This window comes from Nuphar pumila, chromosome 4 (assembly GCF_984573655.1).
Source record: "Nuphar pumila chromosome 4, dmNupPumi1.hap1.1, whole genome shotgun sequence".
Lineage (NCBI taxonomy): Eukaryota > Viridiplantae > Streptophyta > Magnoliopsida > Nymphaeales > Nymphaeaceae > Nuphar > Nuphar pumila.
The window spans coordinates 39094439-39117861 of NC_143252.1; the positions used below are offsets into that span (position 1 = coordinate 39094439).

At 35.7% G+C, this 23423-nt stretch overlaps 1 protein-coding gene and 1 long non-coding RNA gene across 3 annotated transcripts in view; one reads left to right on the plus strand and one right to left on the minus strand.

The window, feature by feature from the left end:
- LOC149840059 (uncharacterized) overlaps positions 1-23423 on the minus strand; it is a 58201-nt gene that overhangs the window by 21378 nt on the left and 13400 nt on the right. The gene's annotated exons all lie outside the window — the stretch shown is intronic.
- LOC149840060 (uncharacterized) overlaps positions 1-23423 on the plus strand; it is a 34716-nt gene that overhangs the window by 5513 nt on the left and 5780 nt on the right. Inside the window, exons 2-3 of one of the 2 annotated variants that reach the window (XM_090003019.1) lie at positions 18127-18978; positions 19171-19772. In XM_090003019.1, coding sequence (XP_089859145.1) covers positions 18127-18978; positions 19171-19772 — 1454 coding nt within the window. Of the gene's footprint in view, positions 1-18126; positions 19773-23423 lie in introns of both variants that reach the window. The other variant, XM_090003018.1, reaches the window with a different exon arrangement.

Here is a 23423-nt window from a genome sequence, read left to right on the forward strand (position 1 = left end):
TACGCTTTACGCCTCGAGGCTTATGCCTCGCCTCAGATTTTGGTGGAGCGCCTCGCTATGCCTCAACGCTTTTTACAACACTGATAGATATGCTTCTCTAACATAATGAAAATCCATCTCAATATGCTTTGTCCACTCATGAAAAGTGTGATTCTTAGCAATATAGATTGCACTCTTATTATCACAACACAACTTTGTGGGTCCTTGAATTTGAATTCCCATATCTTGCAGCAACTGATGAATTCAGACAATCTCCATAGTTGTAGAAGTCATGGCTCGATATTCTGCTTCGATGGATGATAGAGATACCTTTTGTTGTTTCTTGCATCTCCATGAGACCAATGATTCTCCTAAAAAAATACAAAAACCTGTGGTGGAGTAACGATTAATTGGGTCACCTCCCCAATCAGAGTCAGTATAAGCAATTAAATTTAATTCTGAGGATGAGGAAAGAAACACTCCCTTATTTATGGTTCCCCTTATGTATCAGATAACTCGGAGAACGGTGCCCATATGGACGGATGTAGGGGCATGCTGAAATTGACTTGTAGTGTGTACGACATGTGCAATGTCGGGCCTTGTAATGCTAAGGTACATTAATGATCCCACAAGTTGCCTTTAAGGAGTAAGATCGTTCAAGGGTACTCTGTCATGAATCTTCATTTTGGATCCTACAACTTCAGGAGTCTCACAAACCTTATCGTCTGTGAGGCCAGATCTGTCAATAACTTCACACACAAGTTTAGTTTGTGACAAAAAATAGCTCATATGATAATAGGCAACTTCAGTGCCTAAAAAATATGTCAGATACCCTAAGTCTGGCATCTCAAATCTTTCTATCAAACTTTTTGACAAACAAGGTAGTGTCAGTATAGCATGAAACAAAACCATTCTGAACCATTATTTTGTTAAATCGATCATACCAAGCCTTGGGGGCTTGCTTTAAGCTATAGAGTGCTTTTTTTAGATGGACTTTACCTTTTGGTACATTCATGCCCGAAGGGGCATCCATGTAAACTTTTTCATTTAGATCTCCATTTAGAAATGCATTTTTTACATCCATTTGGTATATGTTCCATTTTTTAATGGATGCAATAGTGATCAAACACCAGACGGTAACCATTCGTGCAATAGGAGCAAAAGTCTCCTTATAATCGATAATATATTTCTGGCTATAGCCTTTTGCAACAAGCCATGCTTTATATCTTTCAAGACTCCCGTCACTCTTAGTTTTTACCTTAAAGACCCATCTACGTCCTATTGTTTTCTTTCCATTCGGTAGATATTGAAAATCCCAAGTTTTGGCTTTCTTGAGAGCTTTAAGTTTATTATCCATTACATCCCTCCACTCTATTATTTTCTTAGCTTCTTCAAAATTCCTAGGTTCTTCGTAGGAGTAAATGGCACTAAGACATGCCCTATGTTTTGGAGAAAAAAATTCATAGGATATAAATCTAGAAGGATTTCTCCTAGATCTTTCGGTTCTTCGGGAGTGGTTTAAGATAGGTTCATTTGGTTCATTATACTTTTCAATTGCACTTCTAAATGTATTTCTATCTCTATGTGTGTATGTGATTGGTTCATTAATCGTTTCTTCTTCATGTTGAATAGGTAGTGGAATAATTTTATTCATTTGTCTGTCATCAATCTCTTCATCATCACTAGAAATATCCTCATTTCTAGATAATAACTCAAACAAGGAGTAATCGGCATTATCTTCAAGAGATTTATGTTCATCAAATCTACTCATATTTTTCAAAAAAGTTACATTTCTTGAAACATATAGTTTGTCGTTTTGAATATCATAACATCTAAATCTCTTTTGCGTTTCCGAATACCCAAGGAATGCACAAGGGATGACTTTAGGAGATAATTTATCATTTTTGTTAGTGAGGACAAAACATTTACAACAAAAAATCCTTAATTTGTTGTAGTCAGGTTCTTTTTTATGTAGAGTTTCGAAAAGAGATATTTGATTCAAATTTTATGATGGAAGACAATTTATGAGATAAACCGATACTAGGGCCGCTTCGGCCCAAAATCTTTTTGGTATGTTTTGAGAGATAAGTAAGGTCCTAGTGGTTTCAATTATATGTCTATGTTTTCGTTCGGCCAGGCCATTTTATTGAGGTGTTTTAGGACACAATTTTTGATGGATAATCTCATTGTTTTCAATTAACTTTTAAACTCATTTTAAAGGTATTCTCCTCCGGAATCAGACCTAAGAATTTGTAGTTTACCATCGAATTGATTTTGTATCATCATGTGATAGACCTTAAAGGTTGAAAAAACTTCATGTTTATGTTTGAGGAAATATATCCTACAATATCTTGGATAATCATCAACATAAATAACATAATAGGAAAAACCTCCCGTGGATACAACGGGTGCCGGTCCCCATACATCCGAATGCACAATTTCAAAAGGTTTAGTCGAAAACATGGTTATTTGTCCAAAAGGTAAGCTTCTCATTTTCTCAAGAATACAATCATTACAATTGTTGTCTTTACATAAATTTTTAGCAAAATGTAAATAAGAAAGCTTAACAATATTTGGGTGCCCAAGGCGCTTGCGCCAAACATTTATATCTTTATGTTGGGCAATATTATAAAAAGAGTGTTTTGGAATTTAGAGAAATTCTATATAATATAGATCTAATTTTCTAGAGCCTTTCCCAATCAACTTCCTGGATCGGCGATCCTGTATCCATCATTTATTTGATGAGAATTTGATATCACACCCATGATCCAATAGTTGAGAGATAGAAAGCAAATTTAAATTTAACTTTGGAATAAATCTAACTTTAGGCATAAAAAAACCTTGTTTTTCAAAATCTTCAATTCCTTTGATTTCAAGAGAAACACCATTCGTAGTAGAGACAAAGGAAGATAAATTTTTTGTGTATTTAGAAAGCAAAAATGTTTGGAGTCATATGGAAGGAGGCACCCGAATCCAAAAGCCAAAGAGTCTTACCAAGAGGAGAAAATGTTGACATGGCGGCTCAAGAAACGGATCCCTTGAGGAGAGGTTGAAGAGCTTCCGTGATTTGATTTAGAGATAAAGTAGCATTGTTGGAAGTTGATGATCCCTCTTTGGATGATTGGAACGTTGTAGACATAGCCACAATCTTTTTTCACTTTGAACATACCAGTTTAATATGGCCCGGTTCTTTGCAAAAGTGACATATGATTTTGCTATAGTCTCTTCTATCATTTTGTCCACCATTTTCTCTTCCTCTTTGATTTTTTGTTGAAATGGGGAGGGGGGTCTATAAGTTTTTACATTATTTTCCGATCTAGAAACGACATAGGCTCCCTCATCTTCTTCTTTAGAAGGATCAACCAACACACTTTAATTGGTTTTATTCATTTTTAATCTAGTTTCTTCTCCACTCAATTTGGTAAGCACATCTTCTAGAGGTGGAGAAGAGAAAGAAGACAAAATAGAGGATCTAGTTTGCTCGAACTCGGGTCTAAGGCCATTTAAGAAATTGAAAAAGTAATCCTCTTCTAATTGTTTATGTCTTAAGTCAATCGCCTCTCCGCTCTATTTGGGTTCTTGAAGAGCAAGTTCATCCCAAATGGTGGATAATTCGGCAAAGTATTATCTAACAGACATTTCCCTTTGTTGAAGGGTTAATGCCTTCTTTTGGAGATAATACTTGTGGGATAAGTCTCTTGGGATGTACATTCTCTCAAGGTACTCCCACACTTGAAAAGCTTTCTTGAATTTCAATATATTTGCATTTATCCTAGTTTCAACGATAGAAAAAAACCATGAAAGAATATTGTAGTTCTTCATTTCTCATTCTTCGTGCCTTTTGTTGGACTCTTCAAAGGTTTTTTCCCTCTCTTCACCGTCAAGAACCTTAATTTCACCATTTTCAAGGATGATGATTTTAGGTTTTGGGTTCGGGAATGGTGCTTTTGACGTATCCCCAAAAGCCTTTCCCCTTAATATGAGCCTCCATGTTGCCGGCCCAAACATGGTAGTTGGACCCATTTAATTTAAAACCAAGGAAAAAATGAGTCCTTTTCACCCATACAGACAACTAAGAGAGAAAAAGTCTTCAAAAAGAGAGTGAGAAACTAACCACCAAGGATCTTCTTTGAACTTTTCTCACCAAGCAAATAGGGTAAAGGATGAGCACGTTCTTCGAGGCAACCTTCAAGAATAGCACAAACATTGAGCTCTCTTTTATAAACCTCACTTTGATACCATGTGAAAATATCTCAAAAAGATATTAAGTGTGCTATAAGCACACCACCACCAAGAGGTATGTGCACAAAGGCACAAGAACACTTAGAACAAATGTACACAAAGGTACAATAGAGAAACGCAAATGCACAAAGGCATATAAAATATAAGGAATCTTTATTGAGAAGAATGAAGAACAAAAGCTCCAAGAAGTGAGTTTTACAAAGGGGTATCTCCCCTATTTATAAGCTAACAAGAAGCCTTGGAGGGGCTCCACTAGCTGTTGGAGCCCCTCCAACGGTTAGAATTCTAACCGTTGGAGGGGCCCAATAGCTAGTGTTGAGCCCCCTCCAAGTTGACTTTAGTCAACAAACAAAAAGAAAAAAAGAAAATGAAAAGAAAAGAAAAGAAAAAGAAGAAAAGGTAAAATAAAAATACAAAAATATATTACAACAACAAACAACAACTACGCCTTCATCCCAAAACAATTGGCGTCGGCGATATGAACCAAAAAAGAAAATCATTCTGGGTCTTCCACATGAATCCTTCTCCTCCAATCATTTCTATCCAATGCCATGTCCTCGGTGAGGTTCAAAGCATTCATATCCTTTCATATTATCTCCATCCAAGTCTTCTTAGGCCTACCCCGACCTCTTTTAACTAATATATTTTTCCGTTTCTCCATCCTTCTAACTGGAGCATCATTAGGCCTTCGCCGAATATGTCCAAACCACCGTAAACGATTCTCTCTCATCTTATTTTCAATGGATGCAACGCCTACCTTCTTACGTATCTCGTCGTTTTGAATCTTATCTTTTATTGTATTTCCACACATCCATCTAAGCATACGCATCTCAGCTACACTCATTTTTTGAATATGATGTCTCTTGGCAGCCCAACATTCCGTACCATATAGTAAAGCGGGCCTGATTGTCGTCCCATAAAACTTTCCCTTCAACCGCAATGGCATTCTACGATCGCACAACACTCCAGTTGTGCTTTTCCATTTCATCCACCCAACCTTTATCATATGATTTACATCTCTATCAATTTCTCCATACTTTTGAATGATAGATCCCAAATATTTGAAACAGTCATCCGTCGGTATTTCTTGCTCACAAAGCTTCACTACACTCCCATCACTACTTCGTTGCTTAATAAACCGACATTCCATATATTTTGTCTTACTCTTACTCAACTTAAAACCTCTTGCTTCTAATGTCTGTCTCCATAATTCTAACTTAGCATTAACCCCAGCTCTAGACTCATCAATCAAAACAATATCAGCAAACAACATACACCACGTCACATTTTCTTGAATTAATCTCGTAAGCTTATCCATCACTATAGCAAATAGGAAAGAGCTTAATGCAGATCCTTGATGTAACCCAAGTAGAAGGATGTGCGACCTCTACTGTATACATTATAACATATTTATAATTATGAATATGCACAAAAGAGGAGAAATGACTATAATACCCTTGTGGGTTTTACAAGAAGAGAGAAACATATATATATATATATATATATATATATATATATATATAAAAGAGAGATACAATTTAACACATCCCATGTCCCATGGTCTTTGTGTCCATGGTCTATTGTCCTCTTTGTTTGGGAACAGAGGGTTCGAACTTCAAAGTCTAGTCTCAATCAAATCTAGTTGTCTAACACTCAAAGAACCATGGTGGAATACAACACTGCATAAAACCATGGGCCTTGGGCCTCTAATTTTCAGTATCTTGAGATTTCTATATCTAGCAATTTAGTTTTGCTGTTAAGTTCCCCAAAGGAAGGATAAAGTGAGAGGAGAAAGAGGGAGAAGAAGAGGGTTGGTTCTGATTCATGGATATCACTTTCATTCCAAAAGATAAGTGAATACATAAGAACAAAAGATCATTCTTCTAGACTATTGAGAAGATTTACAGCAGAGGTTTCATGTTGATCTTTTAATGACATTCGGTTAGGGTTTTTTGAATTATAAAAATTAACAAGTAATCCTATAAAAAGTGAGCAGCTTAATGGTTTAGTTAGTGGAGGTTGTAGATGGTCTTCTCTATGGATGTGAAAGATATATGCTAATTGGAGTTCCATCTTTAGAAAAGACAAAAAAAACAATTTATAGCATAGACATTGGAGCATCTATTGAAAAAGTAGATGATAGGTGTATTAGCTGAGTTAAGGTGTATGCAAATGTGGACCATATATGTCACATAGATACAGATGCAGGAGCAGGAAGATGTGGATATGCTTGGTACGATACAATAATTTAAAAAAATTAGGTCATGGGCACATGATCATGCACATAGGTGTTTGTATGTGTGTGAAACAACAATTCTAAATTGCTATATTAAAAATATTAAATAATGAAACTAAAATGTGATGTAATTGATGACAAATTTTAAAAGAAAAATAACTCAAGGGAATATAAAATATTACTGTCCATGAGGGAGTGTTTGACTGCTTGTCCAAGCTTGGACAGAACACATGTCCTATCCAGGATAGAACAAACTGTCCTTGTCCAGCGTTTGCTTCGACTTGACAAGGACAATATGTTCCTTGTGCCCCTCGTTTGATTTGCGCAGTGTAGATAGCTTGGCACATGTAAAATGGGTTGGATATCTTCACTTCGGATCGTACAACCCAATTTACCCCACCAAATCAATGTTTGAACAAGTTTGGATTGGATTTTAGCCCCGGATATGGATATTGTCTTGGATCCAAATACCAAAAAAGTTTAAAATTTGAGTACAACAACAACAACTACGCCTTCATCCCAAAACAATTGGGGTCGGCGATATGAACCAACAAAGAAAATCATTATGGGTCTTCCACATGAATCCTTTTCCTCCATTCATTTCTATCCAATGCCATGTTTTCGGTGAGGTTCAAAGCATTCATATCCTTTCTTATCACCTCCATCCATGTCTTCCTAGGCCTACCCGACCTCTTTTAACTAATATATTTTCCCATTTCTCCATCCTTCTAACTGGAGCATCATTAGGCCTTCGTCGAATATGTCCAAACCACCGTAAACGATTCTCTCTCATCTTATTTTCAATGGGTGCAACGCCTACCTTCTTACGTATCTCCTTGTTCCGAATCTTATCTTTTATTGTATTTCCACACATCCATCTCATCATATGCATCTCAGCTACACTCATTTTTTGAATATGATGTCTCTTGGCAGCCCAACATTCCGTACTATATAGTAAAGCAGGCCTAATAGTCGTCCTATAAAACTTTCCCTTCAACCGCAATGACATTCTACGATCGCACAACACTCCAGTTGCACTCTTCCATTTCATTCACCCAACCTTTATCCTATGATTTACATCTCCATCAATTTCTCCATACTTTTGAATGATAGATCCCAAATATTTGAAAGAATCATCCACCGGTATTTCGTACTCACCAAGCTTCACTACACTCCCATCACTACTTCGTTGCTTACTAAATCGACATTCCATGTATTCTGTCTTACTCTTACTCAACTTAAAACCTCTTGCTTCCAATGTCTGTCTCCATAATTCTAACTTAGCATTAACCCCAGCTCTAGACTCATCAATCAAAACAATATCATCAGCAAACAACATACACCACGGCACATTTTCTTGAATTGATCTCGTAAGCTCATCCATCACTATAGCAAATAGGAAAGGGCTTAAAGCAGATCCTTGATGTAACCCAACCGTTATAGGAAAATTGGTTGTCACCCCTTCACAAGTGCGGACATTGGTTACTACTCCTTCATACATATCTTTAATTATACTAATGTACTTGAAAGAAACACCTTTCTTCATCATTGTCCACCAGAGAACGTCCCTAGGTACTCTATCGTAAGCCTTCTCCAAATCAATAAAAACCATATGAAAATCTTTGTTCCTCTCTCTATTTCTCTTAAAATTTGAGTAATTTGACAAAAAACAGGAATTCATACTTTTGGATATACAAATGCTTTAATTGGTATCATATTGGATCCAATTATAAAAGTATGTCAAAAAAATATGGATTTTAGTCCCTGATATGGACCTTGAACTAGATCCAAATACCAAAAAATGTTTAAAATGTGGGTAATTTGGCAAAAAACTAGAAATTCATATTCTTGGATATACAAATGCTTTAATGGGTATCATATTGCATCAAATAAACCATAAAATCAAAGGAAAAAATGAATCATGCAAAACCCCCAAATTTATACCCTAAAATCAGTCAAAATCCAGCCACATTGGGCTGGCCATAGTGATATTCAATCCAAAATGCATGCCATTCACATCAAACAAACCCTAAAAGACAGAAATGAATCATTCAAAAGCCCTAATTTTAACCCTAAAATCATTCAAGAGAGAGAGAGAGAGAGAGAGAGAGAGAGAGAGAGAGAGAGAGGATGTCGAGGGGTATATCCCCGATAATCGTTATTATTATTATTTTTTAATTGTGTCCCCCCTTAGGTCCCTATTCAAAACATTGTAGGGAGGGGGCCTTTATGCTTTATTTTTGTACCATGGGACACTCTGAACAGTATTTATCTGCACATGCATCCCGTGCGTCTACGAGATGCGCAATCAAACACACCCTGAAATGTTGTGTCATGTCCGAGCATTGTGTTGTGTCGATACAGGATATGCATGCTAAGTGAAGTGTTTGTGTGACATAGGTGGACATCTATTTCTTTTTGGGAGAGAATTTTTTTAGAATTCTCATAACTTAGTAAAGCTGAAATATTAGGTACATATAGTAACGTAGTTGTCAAAGGTGGTAGGCAGAGCCTAGGCGGTGAGCTCCTAAAAAGACTAGGCAGGGCCTAGGTGGACTAGTCGGTACCCCAATTAAAAATTAAAAAGACATAAAATATGTAAACAAACTGCTAAAATTAATAACAAACATGTATACAACATAAAATCAATGAACAATAAGCAATAGACAAAACACATGTCGTCGAACACTATAAAGCAATTATATTAAATAACTTGCTTAAAAAAATTTAGAATAAATGAATAATTGAATAAACAAACGATACAACTAACAATGCGAATAAACAATATACAAAAAATAAATTCATGTATACAAAAAAATGAACATCAATAGACATAAAATAAGCAATAGACAAATAAGAAGTGAACAATTTAATAAACAATCCATATAACTGAAAACTAATAATGTAAATAAAAGGAAACTACATAATTTAAACACAATTAATGCCTTAACAATATTAAATTTACATCCAAGTCACACTAAAATGTCATAAGTAATAATTGAACTACTGAAAGTTTATGATAACTAAAAACATCACATTCAACCAACGTCTCATATGCTAATCTTCATCTCTACACTAGAAAGATCCTAAAACTAAACTATATAGGCCAAGAATTATGATAGGAAATCCTCGTTGTTGCATCCAACTGCCATGTTACCATCTCTTCATATTGGCACCTTTTTTTGGCAAGTGAAGTTTGTTGTGGTGGATTATCATCATCAACTTCAAAAACTAGAACAATGGTTGAAATTCTTTCTTTTTTGCAATTTTGCAATCTTTTTCTTCTTTCAATTCCTTCTAGTCTAGTAATAACATCAACACAAAAAGTTGTAGGAATATACGAAGAATGACATGAAAGTACAAATCGACGAAGACCTGCAATATGTTGTTTAAATCTATACAATCCACCTCTAATAATAGCACCACAAAACACACATCTCATTGACCCTGGTACACTATCAATGCTTTTACATCATTGCCATGCCAGATCTCTATGATATGAACGTGAAGGCTGAAATGAAATGGGGATCTTCGAAACACGAGCTTTGATTAACAAGAGCAAGTGTCAAGAATGACACTAAAGCATAACCCTTAAAAAGGGTATAACTGGAAACAAAAAAAAAATGTATTCTTTATTGATATGAAAAACCAATTGCTTAAGAAGCATTGGAGTGAAATACAAGAGGGGCTGCACCCCTTTATATACACAGCTGAAAGAGGACTCAATAGAGCTGTTGGGCACAGTCCAACAGCTCTATTTAGAGCTGTTGGAATGTGTCAGTCCAACAGCTCTATTGCTAGTCAAGTCTGGACAGGACTTGACTAGCAACAGTCATTCTAGTTCAAACTGAACTAGATGACATAAAGACAAAAAATAAAAATAAAGGAAAAAAAATACAGAAAAGAAAGAGATTAAAAATGTATTTATATATATATATATAATAATATAATATTATTATATATACATATATGTACAGTTTTACATTTTAACAATCCCCCTCAAACTTACGGTACAATGAGCGAAAGTTTGTCTAAGAGAAAGTGAAATCGGGGAGCAACGAGAGGCTTTGTAAAGAGGTCTGCTAACTGATATTCTGAAGTGACATATGGCAGATCAATTATCCCGTGTAGATATTCCTCTCTGACGTAGTGACAATCCATTTCGATGTGTTTGGTGCGTTCGTGGAATGTTCTGTTACTGGCAATGTAGATCGCAATTTTGTTGTCACAACACATTTGTGAAGCCTTTGTTGCTTCAACTCTCATGTCAGCAAGCAGTCGTCGGAGCCAAACTACTTCCATGGTCGTGGTTGCCATGGCTCTGTATTCAGCTTCGGTGGATGAGAGAGATACCTTCTGCTGCTTTTTACACCTCCACGAGATTAATGATTCCCCTAAAAAGACACAAAAGCCAGTGGTTGAGTGTCTGTTATTGGGATCACCTCCCCAATCAGCATCAGTATATGCAATTAAATCAAGAGAAGAGGAGGAAGATAAGAAAAGTCCTCGTGAAAGAGAGGACTTGATGTATCTGATAATACGCATGACTGCTCCCATATGAACAGAAGTAGGAGCATGTTGAAATTGACTTGCTGTATGAACAACATGTGCTATATCTGGTCTGGTACTGGATAGATAGGAAAGTGCCCCGACAAGCTGTCTGTAAGGAGTAGGGTCTGCAAGAAGTTCTCCATCATCAATCTTCATTTTAACATTAACAACTTCTGGAGTGTCAACTTTCTTATCATCAGTAATACCAGACCTGAAAACAATATCAAAAGCAAATTTAGTCTGAGATAATAAATATCCTCTAGGAGAATAAGCAACTTCAATGCCTAAAAAATATCTCAACAAGCCCAAATCAGTCATTTCAAAATGAGATTTAAGAAGTGTTTTGATTGTTTCAACTCCCTGTTTATCGCTTCCGGTGATGATCATATCATCCACATAGAGAATAAGCACAATGATCCCTGCATCAGAATTCTTAATAAACAAAGCAGTGTCAGTTAAACAGAATTGAAAACCAATATCAATCATAACACGACTAAACCTATCATACCAAGCTTTTGGTGCTTGTTTAAGTCCATAAAGAGCTTTTTCTAAGCGAAGGACTTTACCCTTAGGAATACTTAGACCAGGAGGGGGTTCCATATATACTTCTTCAACTAGCTTTCCATCTAAAAAAGCATTTTTGACATCCATTTGAAAAATAGACCATTTTTTGATAGAAGCTAAGGCAATTAAGGTTCGGACAGTAGTCATACGAGCCACCGGAGCAAAGGTTTCTTCATAATCAATCCCATATTCTTGGGCATAACCTTTGGCTACTAAACGGGCTTTATATCTTTCAAGAGTACCATCACTCTTGGTTTTAATTTTATAAACCCATCGACATCCTATAGTTTTGTTCCCTGGAGGAAGATCTTGAATATTCCATGTAGAAGCCTTTTCAAGTGCATCTAATTCAACTTTCATGGCTTCTATCCATTTGATATCATTTTTTGCTTGAAAATATGTGGATGATTCTTCATATGAGTGAATTAATGCAATAACTGCCCTATATGTGGGTGAGAAAGACTCGTATGATACAAACTTTTCTGGAGGCCTCGAGATTCGGGATGATTGTCTAGTTGGAATGTTAGTTTATTTCTCAAGTGCACATGGAGTATTAGACTCTTGTCGCCTGGAATATTGAATACTAGTATCTCTATGAACTTCTTCATTTTCAACATTAAGATCAATAATTCTTGGATCATCATCAAAGTTACAATCAAGGTCATATTCATCAGATGTTGATGTTAGATCTAGCAAAAAGGAGTACTCAGTGATGTCTTTTAATTTTCTAAAATCAAAGAAGCTCTCCTTTTCAAGAAAGGAAACATTTCTAGACACATATAGTTTATTATTTTTGAAGTCAAAACATCTATAACCTTTCTGGTTTTCAGCATATCCTAAAAAGGCACAGGGAATCGCACGAGGGGAAAGTTTATCATTTTTGTCAGTAAATATGAAACATTTGCACCCAAATATTCTTAATCTAGAGTAGTCTGGAGAAATGTTCATAAGTTTTTCAATGGGAGTGATATTTTGTAACGAAGAAGATGGCATCCTATTAATGAGATAGGTGGCAGTTAAGGCAGCTTCTGCCCAAAAGTCTTTAGGGACTTGATTTGCTATTAATAAAGTTCTAGTGGTTTCTATAATATGGCGATGTTTTCGTTCTGCCAGTCCATTTTGTTGAGGTGTATAAGGACAAGATCTTTGATGTGTGATGCCATGCAATTTAAGATAATTTTGAAAATCTGTGGATAAAAACTCTCCCCCTGAATCTGTGCGAAAAATAGTAATATCATTTTGAAATTTGTTTTTAACAATATTATGAAAAGTTTGAAAGTATGAAAATACTTCAGACTTATGTTTGAGAAAGTACATCCACGTATGTCAGGAGAAATCATCGACAAAAATAACATAGTAAACAAATCCTCCTTTAGAAATTACTGGTGCAGGACCCCAAACATCCGAGTGTATTAATTCAAGTGGTCTTGAAGAGAAAAAGGTTCTGTTCTGAAATGGTAATCTTTTCATTTTGCCGAGAATACAATCTTTACAATCAAATGATTCAGAGTTACAAAATTTCCCTAGATTTGGAAAATGTTGGATTTTGGCTATATGTAGGTGACCAAGTCTCTTATGCCACAGTTCCAACTCTATTTTTTGAATATTATAACAAAAAGCTTTCTTCGGCATTTCCAAAAAATCCATGTAATAGAGTCCTCCTTCTCTATGGCCTTCCCCAATCAGCTTGCCTGACTGGCGATCCTGTACCCAACAACCATGAGAAGAAAAAGAAATATTACACCCATAATCAGAAATTTGAGATACAGATAAAAGATTTAAATTTAATTTGGGAACATGTCTAATTTCTGGAATAAAAAATTTTTTTGTTTTATAAATTTTTTCAAAATCTCCTATTCCTTCTATTTCAAGAGAAGTCCCATCAGCAGTAAAGACCTTTGACACACTTGTTTTATTTTTAACACATTTGGATAGACTTTGATTATTTGGGGTCATATGAAAAGATGCACCAGAGTCAAGAAGCCAAGAAATTTTACCTAAATCAGAAAAAGATGAGGCTGCTGCGCCGGTTGAAGCTTCAGATGAGGAAGAGGCACCTTTGATGAGAGGCTGAAGGATCTCCATTAGTTGGGCCAGGGAAACTGGTGCATCCTGATCTGTAGTGTCCCGGTTCATGACAGTGATGACAAATAACTTTCTTCTTATCATAGTCACCATTTTGTCGGTTAAAGTGAGGAGGCCTATATGATCGAACATGATTCCCTGGTCTAGACACGGCTAAAACGGAATCATCTTCAATTTTTAAAGAACCTTTCCGGAGACGATTTTCTTCCATTGTTAACTCTTCAATAGTTTCAACAATAGAAGGAATTTTTCCCCGGTGAAGTAGGGCCGATTTAGTGGTTTCAAATTCCGGCCTTAATCCAGTGATAAACTGGTAAAAATGTTCAACATCGAGTTGTTTCTGACGAAGCTCGATGTCTTCGGCACAATGCCACTTTGGTTCTAAAAGGGAAAGTTCTTCCCAAAGTTCGGACAACCCATTGTAATATTCACGAATAGTTTTGTCTCCTTGTGTCATCATTCGAACTTTTTCTTGGAGGTTGCACACGTGTGCAATATCTTTAAGGGAATACATATTCTTAAGGTATTCCCATGCCTTATCGGCATGATCAAATTTGGCAAGACTTGAGCATTTTTTAATGTCAACGCTATTGATAAGCCATGACATTATCTTCGCATGAGATATTCTCCATTCTTTCCATTTCTTCTCGTATGAGGCAATAGCCTTGATTTTCTCTTCTTCCGATAGAGGGACGTCTTTATCTCCCTCCTTTTTAGTAAGAGATAGCTTAGGTTCCGAATCGGAACCATCCACAATCCCCCATAAGCCTTTTCCCCATATATGGTGCTTCATGATTGAAGCCCATGTTACATAGTTCGTATTGCTTAGTTTCATAGGCATGATGGTGACTTTATCATTGTCATCCATCGATTACAAGGAGAGAAAGAATAGGGATAGAAGAGAAACAAGAAGGAAAATGAGAAAGAAAGAAAAAAAAACAATACAACAAGATGTGAAATCTTCTCCAATGAAGTGATAAAACACTTCTCTTCAAGTGGCGAACACTTTTGCAAACGGGCACGGAAACTGAGGCAGCTTTTCCTCAAGATTTAGTACTTCCGCGGCTCTGATACCATGAAATGAAATGGGGATCTTCGAAACACGAGCTTTGATTAACAAGAGCAAGTGTCAAGAATGACACTAAAGCATAACCCTTAAAAAGGGTATAACTGGAAACAAAATAAAAATGTATTCTTTATTGATATGAAAAACCAATTGCTTAAGAAGCATTGGAGTGAAATACAAGAGGGGCTGCACCCCTTTATATACACAGCTGAAAGAGGACTCAATAGAGCTGTTGGGCACAGTCCAACAACTCTATTTAGAGCTGTTGGAATGTGTCAGTCCAACTGCTCTATTAAGAGCTGTTGGACTGTGTCAGTCCAACAGCTCTATTGCTAGTCAAGTCTGGACAGGACTTGACTAGCAACAGTCATTCTAGTTCAAACTGAACTAGATGACATAAAGACAAAAAATAAAAATAAAGGAAAAAAAATACAGAAAAGAAAGAAATTAAAAATGTATTTATATATATATATAATAATATAATATTATTATATATACATATATGTACAGTTTTACATTTTAACAAAGGCGACATTGATAATCTAAAATAAAACACAACCAATTAACTACCAAATAAAAATATAGGCATATAAATATTCGACAACAAGTATACACACATAATAAACTTAACTAATAAAAAAAGAAAAAATCAAGCAAGCAACTTAGTTGTCAAAGGTGGCAAATATGTAGCACATTCAAATATATATTTGCAAATATATAACACTATAAGTGCATTCGAGTCTAAAATAGTTAAATCCAAACTGGTATATGTCTAAAGGGGTAAGGGTCGAAGAACCCCAATAAGTTTACAATAACAACTTAACAAGTCTAAAATAGTCGAATCCAAAATGATATGTCTAAAAGGTAAGGGTCAAAGAATCCCAGGAAGTTTACAATATCAAAAAACATAAATCAACAAGCAAGCTAGTCCAAAACTCTCGACTGTCGAGTCTACACCCATGGTCGGTAATTTTTGAAATGGTAAAAAGATTTAAATTCAATTTTGAGATAAGTCTAACTTTTAGAATAAAGAATTTCGAAGAGTTTTCAAAAATTTCAATGCTTTTTATGCTAAGAGAGGATCCATCGGCGGTAAAAACATTTTTTGGTGTTGAATTAGTGCAACATTAAGAAAGTAAAAAGAAGTGTGGAGTTATATGAAATGAGACTCTAGAATCCAAAAGCCATGAAACCTTATCGAGAGGCGATGTTGTAGAGACCACGACACCGGAAAGAGAAGCATTTTTTATTAGTGGATGAAGGGCCTCCATGATTTGAGAGAACACGGTTCCACTTTTTTCTTCGTGAGACGCTCCCATAGATACCACCTTTTTGTCTTTTTTTTTTTTTAACTTTGTGCAAAATGACCAGGTTCTCCACAATCATGACAAGTCAATATAGTTATTTTTTTTTCATCATATCTAGGCTTCTCATTGTAAGGCTTTGAAAAATGGGGTGGTTTATAGGCATTTGTGTTGGCACCCGGTCTTAAGACAACCAACACATTATCTTTTGTCTCCTTGGTTTCGGACATAGATTTTAGTATTGTCTCCTCCATGAATACTTGAGACAAGACTTCACGTGGGATAAGGGGATTTTTTCTATGAATAATATTGACCCAAACTTATTCAAATTCATGTCTAAGTCATCTAAAAAATTGGAACAATTGTTCCTCATGCTTGTATTCCTTCCATTCTTGAGCATCATTTGGTGTTTCCAAGGTTGCCAAACTAGGAAGCGGAAGCGGAAGTGGGAAACGATACGGGAAGCAGAAGCGAGAAGCGAGGCATTTTAAAATTTATATGAAGCGGGAAGGGAAGTTTCAATTTAAAAGCAAAATATGAATAAAAATGAAGCAATATGGAATCAAACAAGAAACAAATAGAAACTAAAATAAAATTGATCATTCTTATATTTCATGATTTTTTTGTAAAAGAGTTAATTTTTTTGTTAAAATCTAACAATGATGGTTACCAATTTAAAGAAAGTACATGGAAAGTGAGTGAAACCGTGAGAGAAAATACATGAGAAAGATGAAAAGAAACATGAGAAAAGTATATAGTATGCATAGACCATGTGTATGAGAAGCATAGTAGAAGAGTGGGGGAATCGAGCTTCCCATGAAGTTTCGAAAGCGAGGAGTATCGCGCTTCCGAAGCGAGTTTCTAGAAAGTGAGCTTCCCACCTACCTAAGAAGCTTTCGGTAACTCTAGGTGTTTCTCATATAAGCTCAAGTTTAGCCAATTGATCCCAATGCCTCTTGAGGGTACTATAGTATTCCCTCATGGTCTTATCACCTTGTTTGCAATTATGTACCTTGTCTTTGAGATCCCATTTGTGTGCCACATCTTTTTGGATATATGTTTGTTTAGCATATTCTCAAGCGTCATTGACCCTTTGAAATTCAAGAATGTCGGAGCAAGGCTCCTCATGCATACTACCCATAAAGAGAGACAAATCTCCTCTTCAAGCTTTTGCCCAAGAGCACCAAAAGCTCTGATACCATGTAATGAAACAACAAGTGCACAAATACAATGCCACAAAAGTGGCTACAAAGGTTCACACTCACAAGTACAAAAACCCCTAATGGGCCAAATACAAAGAGCCTCTGAGGGCTAATCCACAATCTCTCAAAAGAGAGCAAGAACATATAAAAAATAATGAGGGCTTTTATTCAACAATGCTTGGAAACAAGCATACTAAATACAATAGAGGGAGTGCAATAGCTAGATTTCTAGCCATTGGGGCTGGTCCAACAGTTAGTTGAACCAGCTCCCAACATCCCTGTTACATCAGCACATAAAAGGAATAAAAAAAAAGTAAAAACAGAAACTCGTCAGTCCCTGAAATGACTGAAATACCCTTGATGGGTATTTCAGGTTACATACACAACCTGAATATATATATATATATATATATATATATATATATATATATATATATATATATATATATATATATATATATATATATATGCAAATGTCATATGCACAATACATTTTAACAATATTGATAGCTATGTTAGGTGCTAGTATGTTGCATGACATGGGTACATCTGGTATGCCATGGTAGTTTTACAAAGGAAGGGGGGTGGGCACGTCTTAGATGTGTATATTATACAATACACTCACATAATATACAAAATGTATATTACAAATTAAGAGTCCAACCAAAATATAAAGAAAGAAATGCAGAAGGTATGAATTATTTGTAGAAATATACAATATATCCTATAGTATATCTGTATGTGGCAGCACAAGAAATATCAGCAACAGCATGGCTATGCTGGACATTTTGAAGTACCCATGTTGCATATCTTAATAGGAATGTCACAGAAGTCCCTTATTTTTGGAATGACTGCTTGCATATGCTTCACTTGTTTGTTGGTTTTGTTTTCATATAGGGACCTGTACCAATGAAGATCCTTTTATGAATAAAGAAACTTCTATCACTCATCAAGAAAAATATAATGATTTTTTTGCGAGACCTAGCCAAAGTGGTGCTAATATCACAGATCTGAAGTGTTTGGATGCCAACCATTCTGCTGAAATTTCCGAGAAGAATGCACTGTCACCTTTCATTGGAATTTCTGGGATATCAGTATCATCACCTTGCATCACACTGCATGATCATCAACCACCTTCATCAAATGTCTTGCCTGCTGTGAGTGCTTGGGCATTCACGAATTCAGACTCTGTCTCCACCAACAAATGTTTCAATCAGCATAATTCATGTACAACAGATTCTACAGTTGTTTATCCAGGTGCAACATGTTATCCATTTGTCTCAGCAGTACAACCACTTCCAACTGCCAATCATCTATCACATGAGACAGTAATTTCAGGAAATATAAGCTGCAGTAGCGCCTTTCCTGTGGATCCGTTTAGAAACACAAAGGACCCTGCTGATTGCATTTTCTCAACCATGGATGGTAATCCTGTTCATAGTTTCCAAGGAAATCATGATGCCAGCAACAATAACAACACTATTTATTCACTGGCAGTGGAAGATCCTTTCTCTAGTTACGAGAGGGAATTTGATTATTTGTCTGATAAGAGGTCATTAGGAAATTCTGAGTTGAGGGCGTCACACTTGAACCTTTCAATTTCTGCTGCTTCTGAACAGGTTTTGGACATTTCTGCTTTTTCTGGTCAAAATTTGTATGACAAGAATGATCAACTTATTTCTGCTGTGGATTCACCCTGTTGGAAAGGGGCACTGAGTTTTCGGTATTCTCCATTTGAAGCTGCAGAAGGTGTTTCTTCTCCTCATTGTTTCAAGAAATTTGAATTGTGTGATCAGTCTTTTTCTGTACATGATGGAACTGTTCCATCTTCCAAAACATCCAACCAATTATTTTGTACTGATAGTTTATGTGTTAATGGCTCTTCACTACCTGCTGTACATATGACCACTTCACCCCTGCATGTTGAACTTAAATCTGCAGATACAGGTGAAATAAATTCAGGAGCATGCAAGAATCACTCTGGTGATATTTCTGAAGCAGTTCACAAGATGGGGGAACAATGCATTGCTTCCACCTGTGATCAAGACATGCCTGAACTGAAAATTCCAGGTATGGCTTCTTTAACCAGGAAAAAATATGATGTGATCTCTCTTGGAGAACCTATCATCTCAGAAGCCACGGTAACAGATTGTTCAACCTACAAGAAGAGACCTACCCAGGATGGATTGCTGGATTTTCTCTCTCAACCTATTGGTCATATTCAGAATTCGGTTTGTCCTGGAATTTGTGTTTCCACTGATGTTCCTGAAAAACTTAATGGATTGTCTGATAGTTCAAGTGGATATCTACCCACAAGGACTGATGTTCATATAGTGCTCAAGGCAATGTATAATCTGTCAGCTTTGCTTCTTTCAAGTTGTTATACAGATCAAAATGCCCTAAAAGAACATGACCTTGAAGTTCTTCAACTTGTTATTAATAATCTTGATGAGTGCATCATCAAGCAGTCAAATCATCTATCAGAATCATGTCCTCCATTAGAGAGCTCTTATATCCACAAGCATGGAGCTGATCCTTGCAAGGTATATTTTATTTCTTGTTTGGCCCATATGCTATTTGAGCTATGAAGTGGTTATTAGAAGCTGTGGGTGGTAGTTAATCATAATGCAATTAGGATGATAGCACTGGCTTGCTACTTGATGAGCAGTGAAGAGATACACCATATATTTGTGATTAAGGATCTATAAATTCATCAGGGCTTGTTGGCTTATAGGGTGTCATTGTGAAGACTTTTGCATGTTACAGATGACTGGTTCATGTGAGATATTATTGACAAAGGGATTTATATTAGATTGCCTAGAAAATGATCTTTTAATAAACAGAAAACAGGTCTTCTCTCTCTCTCTCTCTCTTAGAGGCAACCATGAGGTCTGTCCACCCTATTTTCCCCCGAAGCTGCAGCTCGCATGCTTCAAGCCTCTTGAACAAGCTCCAGACCTGCTCCAGCTCTCTGGTGAGCTTCGAAACAGAGCTCATGCATCTCCATCTTTGGCCTCAATGCCAGGTTTATGCTCGTCAGTTCTCTAATTGGAGGAACTGTCCACTGCCACAAATGCTTCCATCTTCAGTGGCAGAACGGGTGATGCTGCTGGGAGTGAGTTGCAATTCATGGTTGTGGATTGCCACTAAGGCTGGAGTTGTCAGAGGTGGCATTTGTCACGAAACAATGCGATTCTTCAATCAGCCACTTATGGCTAAACCTAACACAAGAGGTAACCACTTATGGGTTCAACACAATAATAAGATTGAAATAAGCCACTTAAGAGCTGAACACACATGAAAAAATATATCTTTGTATTAGGGAAATCCCTTGAAGAAAAGAGTACATTGAGAGGAGGGGGTCACCCTTATATATACAAGAGGAGGTCTCAATAGAGCCGTTGGCTCTATTGGGCTTTCCAAATATGCCCTAACATGTGATGCTATTTACAATAAAAAAAGGAAAATAAAAATACAAAAAAAATAAAAATATACACCATTATGACTTTACATTGTGAAAAGACTAAAATGATCTTGTGAGACATACTTATATATATATATATATATATATATATATATATATATATATATATATATATATATATATTAACACTCCCCTTCAAACTTACAGTGGGATCACCAAAAGTTTGTCTAACAAAAAATGAAACCTTGGGGAAGGTAGTGATTTTGTGAAAAAGTCCGCAAGCTGATATTTTGAGGTCACATACGACAACAAAATAGTCTTTTTCAGAAATTCTTCTTTAACATAATGACAGTCTATCTCAATGTGTTTGGTGCGCTCATGAAATGTATGATTTTTGACAATGTATATGGCACTCTTGTTATCACATCATAATCGTGATGACTCTATCACAATCACTCCCATATCCTTGAGAAGATGCTTCAACCATACTATCTCAGATGTGGTAGTTGTCATTAACCCTATACTCGGCTTCTGTAGAGGATACAAATACCTTTTGTTGCTTTTTACACTTTCACGATAGCAATTAATTTCCTAAAAAATACATAAACTAGTAGTTGAGCAACTATCATTAGGGTCTCCTCTCCAATCTGAATCAGAGTATGCAATTAATTCAAGAGGGGAAGAGAAAGATAACAATAATCCTTTAGAAATAGAATTTTTCAAATATCTAATAATATGCATAACTAGGAGAGTGCTGAAATTGACTGACCGTGTGTACTGCATGTGATATGTTTGGTCTAATGGTAGTTAAGTATGTTAGTGCCCTAATCATATGCCGATATGGAGTGAGATCATCCAATGGAGTTCCATCATCAATTTTCATCTTTGAATACCTTAGGTGTGTCCAATTTTTTGTCGTCAGTGATTCTAGACCTGTCAATAATTTCAACAACAAACTTGGATTGGGTCAACAAGTATCCTCTAGGAGAATATGCAACCTCCATTCCCAAGAAAAAACTGAGAAAGCCAAGGTCAGTTATTTCAAAATTTTGTTTAAGAATGATCTACTACCTTTTTATCTCTTTCAATTATGATCATATCATAAACATAGAATAGTAATATTACAATACATGCAGTGAAATTCTTAACAAACAAAGCAATGTCAGTGTAACAAAAGGTATAACCAAGTTCAATCATAACAAAACTAAAACGATCATACATGGCCTTTGGTGCATGTTTAAGACCATATAATGCTTTTCTAAAACGAAGAACTTTTCCTTTAGGAACCTCATATCCAGGGGGTGGATCCATATATACTTTTTCCTTTAATTTTCTGTTTAAAAATGTATTTTTAACGTCCATTTGATAAAGTAGTCATTTCCTAATAGCAACTACAACTATAAGAATTCAAACAATGGTCATCCTAGCTACGGAGGCAAAGGTTTCATCGTAGTCAATCACATATTCTTGAGAGTACCTCTTGGCTACTAACATAGCTTTATGTCTTTTTATGGTTCTGTCACTTTTAGTTTTAACTTTAAATACCCATCTACACCCTATTGTTTTCTTACTGATTGATATATCTGTTAGCTCTCAAGTTTTTGGATTTCTTTAAGGCTCTAATCTCTTCATTCATAGCATTTCTCCATTCATGATGGTCTTTTGCTTGATTATATGTGACAAATTCAAAATACGAAAATATCTTTGCTAAACAAGCTCTGCAATGAGGCTCAAAAGATTCATATGGCACAAACCTATCTGGAGCTCTATGTAATCTTTCTGAATGTCTAGTGGTTATGGTCTTTTGTTCTTCTATATTGGAATATTTTTTCAAGGCATTTAAACTATCATTATCTTTTCTTTGATATTAAATGACTTTTGGGTGATCTTGGGGTTCTTTACACTGGATATTAGGTTGAGGTTCATTACAAATTGAATTTTCAATATCCATACTTAGGATGCCATTATTTTGAGAATCTATTTCTAAAAACTTGTACTCATTTTCAGTTTTTGATGTGTTAGTGTCAAATCCATTGTCCTGTTCTAAAAAGTTAAAAAGTTAACATTTCTGGAAATATATAACTTGTTATTTTCATTGTCATAGCATCTAAATCCCTTTTGACTTTCATCATAGCCTAGAAATACACATGGTGTCGCTCTTTGGCGATAAATTATCATTTTTGTGAGTGATATAAAGCATTTACAACCAAAAGTTCTCAGTCTAAGATAATCAAGGGGAATCTTATAAAGCTTTTCATAAGGTGAAATATTTTAAATTTTTAAAGAAGGTAATCTATTTATAAGATACACAACAGGAAGAGTTGCTTCAGCCCAAAAATGTTTTGGAACTCCCTTAGATATAAACAATGTTCTAATGGTCTCTACTATGTGTTTGTGTTTTCTTTTGGCTAAACATTTTGTTGTGACATATTAGTACATGATCTTTGGTTGAAGATTCCATTTTCATTTAGATAATTCTTAAAATGATTGGACATGAACACTACGAAGAATAGATATATTAGTTTTTAGAAGATCTGTAACTCATTTATTTAAAATTTTCAAGTACTTTATATTTGTGTTTGAGAAAATATATCCATGTAAAATGAAAATAATCATCCACAAAGATAATATAATAGGTGTACCCTCCTTTATAGGCAATAGGGGTAGGCCTCCAAACATGAGAGTGAATCAATTCAAGAGGTTTAGATGCAAAAAAGTTCTCACTTGATAAGGAATTGATTTCATTTTAGCAAGTATGCAGTCGTTACAT